General features: G+C 51.6%; 1 protein-coding gene across 50 annotated transcripts in view; it reads right to left on the reverse strand.

The window, feature by feature from the left end:
* TRDN (triadin) overlaps positions 1 to 12,023 on the reverse strand; it is a 798,289-nt gene that overhangs the window by 129,896 nt on the left and 656,370 nt on the right. For all 50 annotated transcript variants that reach the window (XM_075597200.1, XM_075597198.1, XM_075597218.1 and 47 more), the window contains one exon: positions 9,698 to 9,748. In XM_075597200.1, the coding sequence (XP_075453315.1) occupies positions 9,698 to 9,748 (51 nt within the window). The remainder of the gene's footprint in view (positions 1 to 9,697; positions 9,749 to 12,023) is intronic.

The following is a 12,023-nucleotide window of genomic DNA, read 5'->3' on the forward strand; positions in this document are numbered from 1 at the left end:
TGCCTTCTGTGGAGATGCACCTCATGTTCCTTGACTTGCTGTAACAGCTTGGTAAATGAGGGGGGGCTCCCTCGAGTGAGATTATCGCGAATCATGTTTGCAATAGGATGGTTAGGGCTGGATCCACGTAGATATTGCTTACGGAGGTATTCATCCATTTCAGAGGCTGTCACATACTTATGGTGAAGCAAGGGTCCTAACGCTATTTGCACCCGGTGGATGTAGGCAGACAAGTCTTCTCCATCCTTTTGGTTGATGGCGTAGTATTTGGCCCACAGGGCTCCATCATCCTCGGTTACACCATAGGCCTCTGTTAAGAATTCGACCATCATCCGAGAGGTCAGGTCAGGATGTTGCTCTCGATGAATACTGACCAGAGTAGACGCTGGGGGTCTCAGGCATTCCATGATGCATTGGCAATTCACTGCGTCCGTACAGGACCATTCTTCCATTACACCTCGGGTGTGCTCCTTCCATGGGTCTATCCCGTCTTCCCCTGTCGGGACAGGGAGTGTACCGGAGAAGGCCTTCAATTTCCAGTAATTTTGAGAGTGTGTGGCCAAGGTGAGGGCTTCCACTAACGGAGGTAAACTGGGTGGGGTGGGTAGCTGGTCTACCTTGTCATTGAGCTTCTGTAGCATCTCCCTACACAGTCCAGCTTCTTCGGATATACTGGACCCTTGGTAACTAAAGTCTGATTGACAGCTACTCATTTCACTAGCCGGGTAAGGAGCTGAGGTGGGAGTAGGGCAGTCGTCGCCCAGTCCCTCAGGGGGAATGTCTCGAAGTGGGTAGATAAAGGGACTTCCGCCGGGCGGAGAGTTGGGGAGCTGCATGTATTGGGGAACGGCGAGCTCGAGGACCACCAAATCTTGGCGACAATCAACTAGCAAGGTCTTGGGCTATGAGAACGTCTATCACTTGGAGTCTTGGTCTATGAGAACGTCCACCAGGCAGGCTTTGGAAAAACCTGGTAGCTGTCGCAGGGCCGTTTGTAATGTCTCTAATGGTAAGGCCATAGGTACTTGGCTCACGGCCACATTGTGGCGGGCGTTTGCATCTGCCGCGACCAATCGCGCACTCTCTGATGCGAGGGGAGAGTCATGGTAAGCAGGGTGTGGTGTGTGTGTTAACGGCCCCCCAGGTCTAAGATCTCAGCAGCGCCTCCAAAAATAGCCCTGTTTCCTAGTGAACACAGACCACTACCATATGCTGTATAACCTCTAGGCTCACAGGGCCTAAGCCTCCGCCACGGAGAGCCTGGGGCATATGTAATGATAGGTCATACCTTGTACTCGGTGCAGCGCCTCCACCTGCGATGGCTCCAACCAGAGGGGGAGTGGTTCCTCGCCGGACAATTATATATCACTCCACACACACACAGCATATAAAACAACCGAATGACTTTACTTGTAGCATATGCAATATATCAACAGGTGCCCCTCTCTAGAGGAGACACTACTACAGCGTCGTGCAGGACGCTTCCCCCCTACACCGGGTGATCCCACCCCATGTCCAATAACCCCACACAATATGTCCCCCACCCTCAAGTGAGATATATGTGTGTGACTGCGCAGCCACTAGTCCCTTGTGAATGTAATATGATATCGTTGATGCACTTAGTGATGGTTACCTGCCGGGCACTCCAGTACCCGGGCCTGCCAAGGATCTTCACAAAGGATCCGATGCGATTGGATCCAGCAATAGCCGTCCGGGGCAATCCCACCCAGAGGACTGCAGCAATGGTAGCAGGGTCTGAGCCCAGACCTCTGCTAGATATGTACTGTCTCTTTACTTTGTCTCTGAACTGGCACAGTAAGGGACACTGGAACCTGTCTGGGGCCAATCCCTATCTCTGCTCCACTCTACGTGGACTCAGGGCCTAACTGGGCTGGGGTATAAGGCCTAGGTAGGGGCTGGGTGCCTCCCTACACCTGGAGCTCTGTCTCCTTCCTCCTCCCGCCAGCTCTGAACAACGTGCGCCCCCGTGCAACCTTATCTCCCTTCCTCCCGATATTCCAGTAACCCCATTGGTTCCCTAACATCACATGGTCTCACGGTGACTGCTGGGGCTTGTAGTCCCCTACGCTCCATCCTATAGGAACTAATCCTCCTTCGCGGGCTTTGGCAGCTATGCCCGCGCATGCGCGACCTCTGCTCCCTAGCCAACTCCACATCCTGCTGTGCCTGCGCCAGTAAGTAATCAATATGGCGGCGCCCTGAAGTCGCGGAACCTCCGATACACCAGAGCGTTCCCTGCCCTGCTGCAACCCTCCCATCATATAACAACAAGTGCGAGAGAGGGGAGCCCGGCTACATCCTCCCCCTGTGGATTCCAACATCCCCGCTTGGACGATAACCTTTAACTGGTACAACAATTATATAATGAAAAATGCATGAATACATAACAACACCCTCCACACTCTAGATAAGATTATACATCTCACTGAACATAACGATTACTGACTTTACTCGGTTGCGAGCCCACTGCTGAGCCTCATAATGGGGTGCCCCGAACTGATCATAGGTCATCCTCATTGGAGGCTGCCCACTTCTCTGACTTCGCCTTAACGGTTCTTCAGCCACTCCCTCGGGAGAATGACTATCAGTGTCCTGAGGCCCGGCCTCTTCCCTTGTGGGAGTTACAGTCTCTACATGATCATTACAAGGTACAAAACATGGACTCTGTGGGTCTAACATAGAATCTTCCGGAGCCACCGCATTGGGCGTTGGTTCACCGAGCCCTTTACCCATAGCTCCACCGGGAGATGCTCACTGTTGAGGGCCCCTTTGAGAGGTTCCATCTTGAGGGTCTTCATAATGTATTATTGTCGGTCTCGGGACCGTTCTCACCCGGGTCATTTCGCCATCCAATGAGGTTGCAAGACATTCCACTTCACCCTCATCTACTTGTGGGATCGGAAGTAAGTGATTTCTATGCCATACCTTCACCAGACCCTCCGAGTCCTTGATACGATAGACCGAAAGGCCAGACATTTGTGACGCTATCTCATACACTCCTTCTCTCCACCGGTCAGCCAACTTATGTTTCCCGGGCACTCCCAAATTGCAAAGGAGTACTGCATCTCCCGGCTGAATATCCCTATGTTTGACCTTGTGGTCATAGCGTCTCTTATTTCTCGCGTTCAGTTTTTCTGTAAATTTTTCTGCTTGCTGATAGGCCTGTTGCAGGTTCTCTTGTAGCCTCTGCATATATTTGAAGTGAGTGGAATTATGAACTCCATCAGTGGAGACTCTCAGACGTATGTCCACGGGCAGTCGAGCCTCTCTCCCAAACATCAGGAAATAGGGGGAGAATCCGGTCGAATCGTGTCTAGTACAGTTGTAAGCGTGCACTAACGTTTCCACAAGTCTACTCCACTCAGTCTTTTGCACCCCTGTCAAGGTACCCAGCATGTCCAGTAACGTGCGATTGAACCGTTCAGGCAATGCATCCCCTTTCGGGTGGTATGGGGTGGTTCGGGACTTAGTAATGTGTAAGATCTTTAGTAACTCCCGTATCAATTTGCTTTCAAAGTCTCTGCCCTGGTCAGAATGTAGTCGATAAGGAAGCCCATAATGTATGAAGTATTTTTCCCAGAGCACCTTGGCGACAGTGATGGCTTTTTGGTCTTTTGTTGGGAAGGCTTGCGCGTATCTCGTGTAATGATCAGTGATGACCAGCACATTGCAGATGCCCCGGCTATCCGGTTCGATACATAGGGAGTCCATGCATACTAAGTCCATGGGACCTGTACTTTTCAAATGGCCCATTGGAGCGGCCCTGGTGGGCAGTGTTTTGCGTTGAATGCACCGAACACCTCGCCGACAGTGTTGCTCTACGGCTTCTCTCATTTTTGGCCAGAAGAACCGATCTCTCACCAATCCAAAAGTTTTGTCGACGCCCAGATGGCCATGTTCATCATGTAAGGATCGCAAAACCAGATATTGTAACATTTTGGGTAGAACCAGCTGTCTCCTATTTGGGTGGTTGTGATATTCTACCACCCGGTATAGTAAATTGTCCCGTATTTCGAACTTATCTGCTTCCCGCATCAGGATGCCCCCCACATCGCCAGGGGCATGTTTGAGTAGATCTGGACATTTTTTCTGAATCGCATAGCGGATGGCCCCCGCTACCGGGTCACGGACCTGATAACGCACCATATCTTTCCAGGCTATGATCTTGTCAGGGGTGATGTGCATGCCACTAGGGTCCCTGTATGCCTCCGGGATGACTTTGGACGCGCACCCTAAGGAATCGGCCACTCTTAATTCGGAGAAGGCTACTTGATCATTCACTATGGCTGTGGTGCAGCACAGCGCCCGCATCCCGGGTCCCGGGATTTCTTCCCATTGATCGTCATCGGGGGTTGCACCCAGCCCCGGTCGTCTAGATAGGGCATCTGCCCCCACATTCAAGGGACCGGTTTGTATTTCAAGGTGAAATTGTAGTTGAAAAGTGCGGCTAGCCAGCGATGACCTGCCGCATTAAGTTTAGCTGAGGTCATGATATAGGTAAGGGGATTGTTGTCTGTACGCACCTCAAAAGTAGTCCCATAGAGGTAGTCATGGAGTTTGTCCACAATGGCCCATTTCAAGGCCAGAAACTCGAGCTTATGTACTGGGTAGTTTTGCTCACTGGCCGTCAGGCTGCGAATGATGTAGGCCACGGGTCGTAACCCTTCCGGATGTTTTTATGCAACACCGCCCCTAGTCCACTGAGACTAGCGTCCACATGTAGGATATAAGGCTGTTCAGGGTCGGCATAGGCTAACACGGGGGCCGCTGTCAGACTCTGTTTCAAGTCCAGGATAGCTTGTTCGCACTCTGAGGTCCATTTGTCCCCGAAGGGCTGTCGGGTAGGAGTAGCCTTCCGGCCTGTGTCTTCGGGATATATTTTGAGGAGGCAGTTGAGGGCTTTGGCCCGATGGGAATATCCCTCCACAAACCTACGATAGTACCCGCAGAACCCCAAGAACGAGCGCAATTCCACCACGTTGTCGGGTCGGTACCAGCTTACTACGGCTTCTATTTTAGCTGGATCAGTGGCTATTCCCTCCACAGACAAGATGTGTCCCACGTAAGTCACTGACGTTCTACAAGAGAGGCATTTATCCAGAGATAGCTTGAGCCCCTCTCTGGCTAACCGGTCGAGCACCTTCAGGAGCCGAGTCTCGTGTTCCTCTAACGTCCGGCCAAAGACGATGATGTCGTCCAAATACACTAGACATTCTCAGGGGTTCAAATCCCCTAAGGTCTTCTCCATTAGCCGTTGGAATGTGGCCGGTGCCCCACATATGCCTTGGGGCATGCGAGTGAATTGATAGAACCCCAGCGGACAAATGAAAGCGGTTTTCTCTTGATCCTCTGGGCTCATGGGTACCTGGTAGTATCAGGACCGGAGATCCAACACACTGAACCATTTACTCCCATTGAGGGCATTCAGGATTTCCTCTATGCGGGGAAGGATATACTGGTCAGGAATCGTACGATTATTCAGTGTCCTGTAATCCACGCATAGCCTCACTGTCCCATTCTTCTTTCTCACCACCACTATGGGGGAGGCATAAGGGCTTCTTGACTCCATGATGATCCCGGCTTCTTCCATCTCTTGAAGGACGGCCCGTACATCATCGACGTCTCTAGGGGCGAGTCATCGGGAATGTTCCCGGAACGGGGCCGTATCATTCATCCGGATATTGTGTTCGGCACTGCGACTGCACCCCACATCCATTTCTCCATTTCTCTCTTCCAATTGGACCCGCAGTCTCTCCTTCCCCTCTTCTGGCAATCCGGCCGAGCCGAAGTCGAATTCCAGCCCCGCGGAAGAGCATTCTGCTCGGGTGGTCTTGACTTGGACAGCCTCGTCCACTGAGCTGACTGGATAAATCCTCCCTATTCGTTGCCCCGCGTCGATGGCCATGGTGAAGGGGGATAGATTCTGAATCATTACATAGATGCGACGAGCAATGGCGGCCGGTCAATCCCGATATTCCGGCACTAACCCGTATCCTCTGTTAGCATCTTCCTCCGGCGTAATCTCTAGTGAAAAGAGCTGTTCCATGTCCGCTCACTCAGCGTACGCGCACCAAGCGGGCATCCTCTGTACTGCCCCTGGCGAAATTTTGGTTAAGCCCGCTCTGCCGCAGAACAACAGTCCATAGTCTTCCGAGACCGAAGGAGGAGGGTCCAGATCCGTCTGGACAAGCTGCAGCTGGAGACTGGACATGGGCAGTTCGTTGGTTTCTTGCAAATAGGCCCGGATCACTGCTTGTACAATGTCTGCATTAGTGCCCAGAATGATCGGGTACTTAGGTAGATCTTTGGGTTCCGGACACACGAGGGCGTGGGATGGGACTTCCCGGTGTTGGGATGGTACTTCCCGGTGTTGAGCTGCTGGATTTCCAGAGACACCGTTACGATACCATCAATGGGGTAGTCTTCATTGCTCAGCCCTCTTACTTTTATATGTTCGGCCGACTTCAGTGGCTGGATCTGGAGGTGTTGATCATAGAACCCTCGATATATGATGGTCACCTGAGATCTCTTGTCCAGTAAAGCGGAAGAGTAGATGCCATTTACCAGTACCCGTATAAGAGCCACTGGCCCCACTCGATTATTCCCATCCCGGGGGCCTTCGCCACCTTGGGTGGGAGCGGGGTCTTCTCTGCTGGCAGCGTAATCGCCACAGACCATGGCGTTAGGTGTAAACTTCTTGGAAGAGGGACTCCGGTCACGGAGTTCTCCCATCCGACAATCATAGGATATACGCCCTTTCTTCCCGCACTTGTAGCAAGACAGATCTCTCGGCGGAGTGCGGCGGTTGTAAGGGGGCGAGGTTCATCCATGTGTACTTCGGCCATTCAGGTCCGGGTTTGTCCAGGGGGGTCTTCCTTTTTCTCATTACCCCCTTTATTCTTGGGGGTGGCGGCCACTTTTGCCTTCTGTGGAGATGCACCTCATGTTCCTTGACTTGCTGTAACAGCTTGGTAAATGAGGGGGGGCTCCCTCGAGTGAGATTATCGCGAATCATGTTTGCAATAGGATGGTTAGGGCTGGATCCACGTAGATATTGCTTACGGAGGTATTCATCCATTTCAGAGGCTGTCACATACTTATGGTGAAGCAAGGGTCCTAACGCTATTTGCACCCGGTGGATGTAGGCAGACAAGTCTTCTCCATCCTTTTGGTTGATGGCGTAGTATTTGGCCCACAGGGCTCCATCATCCTCGGTTACACCATAGGCCTCTGTTAAGAATTCGACCATCATCCGAGAGGTCAGGTCAGGATGTTGCTCTCGATGAATACTGACCAGAGTAGACGCTGGGGGTCTCAGGCATTCCATGATGCATTGGCAATTCACTGCGTCCGTACAGGACCATTCTTCCATTACACCTCGGGTGTGCTCCTTCCATGGGTCTATCCCGTCTTCCCCTGTCGGGACAGGGAGTGTACCGGAGAAGGCCTTCAATTTCCAGTAATTTTGAGAGTGTGTGGCCAAGGTGAGGGCTTCCACTAACGGAGGTAAACTGGGTGGGGTGGGTAGCTGGTCTACCTTGTCATTGAGCTTCTGTAGCATCTCCCTACACAGTCCAGCTTCTTCGGATATACTGGACCCTTGGTAACTAAAGTCTGATTGACAGCTACTCATTTCACTAGCCGGGTAAGGAGCTGAGGTGGGAGTAGGGCAGTCGTCGCCCAGTCCCTCAGGGGGAATGTCTCGAAGTGGGTAGATAAAGGGACTTCCGCCGGGCGGAGAGTTGGGGAGCTGCATGTATTGGGGAACGGCGAGCTCGAGGACCACCAAATCTCGGCGACAATCAACTAGCAAGGTCTTGGTCTATGAGAACGTCTATCACTTGGAGTCTTGGTCTATGAGAACGTCCACCAGGCAGGCTTTGGAAAAACCTGGTAGCTGTCGCAGGGCCGTTTGTAATGTCTCTAATGGTAAGGCCATAGGTACTTGGCTCACGGCCACATTGTGGCGGGCGTTTGCATCTGCCGCGACCAATCGCGCACTCTCTGATGCGAGGGGAGAGTCATGGTAAGCAGGGTGTGGTGTGTGTGTTAACGGCCCCCCAGGTCTAAGATCTCAGCAGCGCCTCCAAAAATAGCCCTGTTTCCTAGTGAACACAGACCACTACCATATGCTGTATAACCTCTAGGCTCACAGGGCCTAAGCCTCCGCCACGGAGAGCCTGGGGCACATGTAATGATAGGTCATACCTCGTACTCGGTGCAGCGCCTCCACCTGCGATGGCTCCAACCAGAGGGGGAGTGGTTCCTCGCCGGACAATTATATATCACTCCACACACACACAGCATATAAAACAACCGAATGACTTTACTTGTAGCATATGCAATATATCAACAGGTGCCCCTCTCTAGAGGAGACACTACTACAGCGTCGTGCAGGACGCTTCCCCCCTACACCGGGTGATCCCACCCCATGTCCAATAACCCCACACAATATGTCCCCCACCCTCAAGTGAGATATATGTGTGTGACTGCGCAGCCACTAGTCCCTTGTGAATGTAATATGATATCGTTGATGCACTTAGTGATGGTTACCTGCCGGGCACTCCAGTACCCGGGCCTGCCAAGGGTCTTCACAAAGGATCCGATGCGGCTGGATCCAGCAATAGCCGTCCGGGGCGATCCCACCCAGAGGACTGCAGCAATGGTAGCAGGGTCTGAGCCCAGACCTCTGCTAGAATGTACTGTCTCTTTACTTTGTCTCTGAACTGGCACAGTAAGGGACACTGGAACCTGTCTGGGGCCAATCCCTATCTCTGCTCCACTCTATGGGGACTCAGGGCCTAACTGGGCTGGGTATAAGGCCTAGGTAGGGGCCTAGTTCGGGGCAAGGGTGCCTCCCTACACCTGGAGCTCCGTCTCCTTCCTCCTCCCGCTAGCTCTGAACAACGTGCGCCCCGTGCAACCTTATCTCCCTTCCTCCCGATATTCCAGCCACCCCATTAGTTCCCTGGCATCACATGGTCTCACGGTGACTGCTGGGGCTCGTAGTCCCCTATGCTCCATCCAATAGGAACTATTCCTCCTTCGCGGGCTTTGGCAGCTATGCCCACGCATGCGCGACCTCTGCTCCCTAGCCAACTCCACATCCTGCTGCGCCTGTGCCAGTAAGTAATCAATATGGCGGCGCCCTGAAGTCGCGGAACCTCCGATACACCGGAGCGTTCCCTGCCCTGCTGCAACCCTCCCATCATGTAACAACAAGTGCGATAGAGGGGAGCCCGGCTACATAGATATAAATATAAAGTGGCAATAAGTTTAAGAATCGTCTCTAAAGGATATATATAATCCCACCATGTTAGCTAAAACTATTGTATTATATTGGATATAATTTGCATGTAGTTGACCAAATGTTTCACTTAATTGCAAATGGTTTAGCCCAGAGTTGCTCAACAGGCCAGGTTTTCATGATATATCTCAGCTTCAGCACAGGTGGCTCAATCAGTCCTTGCTTTTTCGAGTGAGCCTCTGCTTGAGCCACCTGTGCTGAAGCTGGGATATATCGTGAAAACCTGGCCTGTTGGAGGGGCTTGAGGACTGGCGTTGAGCGCCCCTGGTTTAGCTTACTGAAAATAGGAGACAGAAACCGATCCCAATGTCTGATAAAGATGTGCACACATTTTCTCTGTGTAAACATTGTGAAGAATAACAGAAGTACCTTTAGATGGAGGGTGAATTGTTATTGTTGATTCTTTGCTTTTCTGTATTTCTAAAATTAAAAGCAAAAAAAAATTGTCTATTTAGCTAGATATAAGAATTCAGATCTCAATAAACTTATGGTCAAATTGTTCCACAGCAAATTGTAGATTATATTGATTTACAGGATCCATTTTAGGCATCCTAAATGTGGAGAGATAAATGATATCATTCTAAATCACTTTTTTTGGACTTTACAATAATATCACTGTAACATTTTTGCAATATTTCCATATGTTCACAGTAAACATATTCCATTTTGGTTTTCTAACACTTTGCTGATGATTGTCACCTAGGGAAAAAAATACTGCTACTTAATATTGATTAAAATCTGTTTAGAATAATCAATCTAGGAGCGCATGCGCGACGGTGGAGAGAATGGAGTCCTGATCACAGAGCTCCGTCCCCACCGGTACATATATTTGAAATAAAAGCGGCAAAAAAAAAAACTTTTACTCATTAAACATAGCGAAGGACAAATAATCATTCGCAGATGGCTTCCAGCCAAACAACGCGGACTAAAAATCAGCAGATATCCACATATCTCAGGAAGAAGGGGGCCACATCATCTGATAAGCCGGGGACTCCCGCGCAATCAAGTAGCATGGATCCCGAGTATGACCCTTCTACAGAAGAAGATAGAGATGAAGAGACGGTCCGGCGAAAGGATTTGAAAGAATTCTGTGCCAAAATGCAGACGTTCTTCAAGAGAGAGTTGTGGGCCATCAGACAAGACGTGGATGCAATAGGAGAGCGGACGGCCACCTTAGAGGCAACAACAGATGAAACTACTGCTACCCTGATACAGACTCAAGAACAAGTCAGCACACTACATGAAAAGATTAAATTCCTAGAAGATAAAGCGGAGGACGCAGAAAACCGTGACAGACGGTGTAATATACGTCTGCGGGGAGTGCCTGAAAGTATAACAGACCCGGCACATTTCACCAACAATTGGCTGGAACACTTGTTTCCGGATAAACCGGAGTCAGAAATCTGTTTAGACCGCTGCCATAGAGCTTTGCGCGGTAAGCCGCAAGCAGGAGACCCCCCCAGAGATATTGTTGCCCGCTTTCACCACTACCGCACTAAGGAAGAGGTGTGCAGGATTGCCAGGGGAGCAAGGTCTCTGGAGTTTGAAGGAGTCAGACTTCAGGTTTACCAGGACCTTGCTCCAGCTACCCTCTCCAAAAGAAAAGCTTTGGTCCATATTACAAAGACACTCAGGGATAACAACATTAAATATCGTTGGTTGTTTCCCTGTGCTTTGCTCTCTATTAAAAACGGTGTTGCACACACTCTTCGGAGACCGGAGGACGGGGAGAGCTTTCTGGCCAAACTCGGTGTCACTGGTTCACCTTAGGGCCCCTCTCACCCCCCATCAACCAACTTGAAAACACCCGTCCCCATCGGTAACAAAGCAGCCCGTCCCAAGAATGGATCTAAGAGCAGTGATACCACCGAAACTCCAAACACCACTAAGACCTTCCCGTGCAGCAGTGCCCTTCTGGAAACCTTCCCACATCCACGGTGACTTAAACCTAATGTCCATGCACCATCAGGAAGGAGAACGACTTACCAGGGCTGTTGGAGAATGATGAGTTCTCGGAGCAGCTCCGTCCACAACTTTGGAGCGGCAGCCATCTTCCCCAGGTCCTTCTCCGAGGTGAGCGGGAGGCAGAATGGCTTTCCCGCGCTAGAGACCTGGCGTCACTGTCAGGCACCTCCCTCTCGTGAGATCTCGGACACTTCCTGGAGATCTCATATTTCCAAGATGGCCGTTCCCCGATCAGGAGTCCAAACCCTGGAAACTTCAACCCCTTTGTAATCCTTAAAGTGGAGAGGCGATAGAACATATAGCCTTCTCCACTTACAAGTATACAGTACCGACACACTTTATTGCAGTGTGGTCGGTACCGCAAGCCGGGAGATTTCCCGGCTTGCTAGTGGCCGCCCCTCGGCGTGCCGCGCGTCATAGACGCGCGGTCACGCGTCTTCGGGAGCCTGCGCCCCCTGCACGCGCGTCCAGGGCTCCCCGAGGGAGCCCTGGTGTCCCGCGATCTGCGGGACGGCGGCAGGGGGTTCCGGGGGACCCGGCGGACCCGGCAGCGGTAGGGAGAGCGCCCCGATCGGAGGGCGCTCTTCCGCTGCTTCGGCGCGCGCCCGTCACACTCGGGCGCGCGCCAGGCTACTGCTGCGGCCAAGAACGGGCAAATGCTCGAATAAACTTGGCCGCAGCAGTATACAAGTACCGTTCCCTTTTACAGTTTCAGTGACATTAGGCTTTT

The sequence above is a fragment of the Ascaphus truei genome, chromosome 4, assembly GCF_040206685.1.
Source record: "Ascaphus truei isolate aAscTru1 chromosome 4, aAscTru1.hap1, whole genome shotgun sequence".
NCBI lineage: Eukaryota > Metazoa > Chordata > Amphibia > Anura > Ascaphidae > Ascaphus > Ascaphus truei.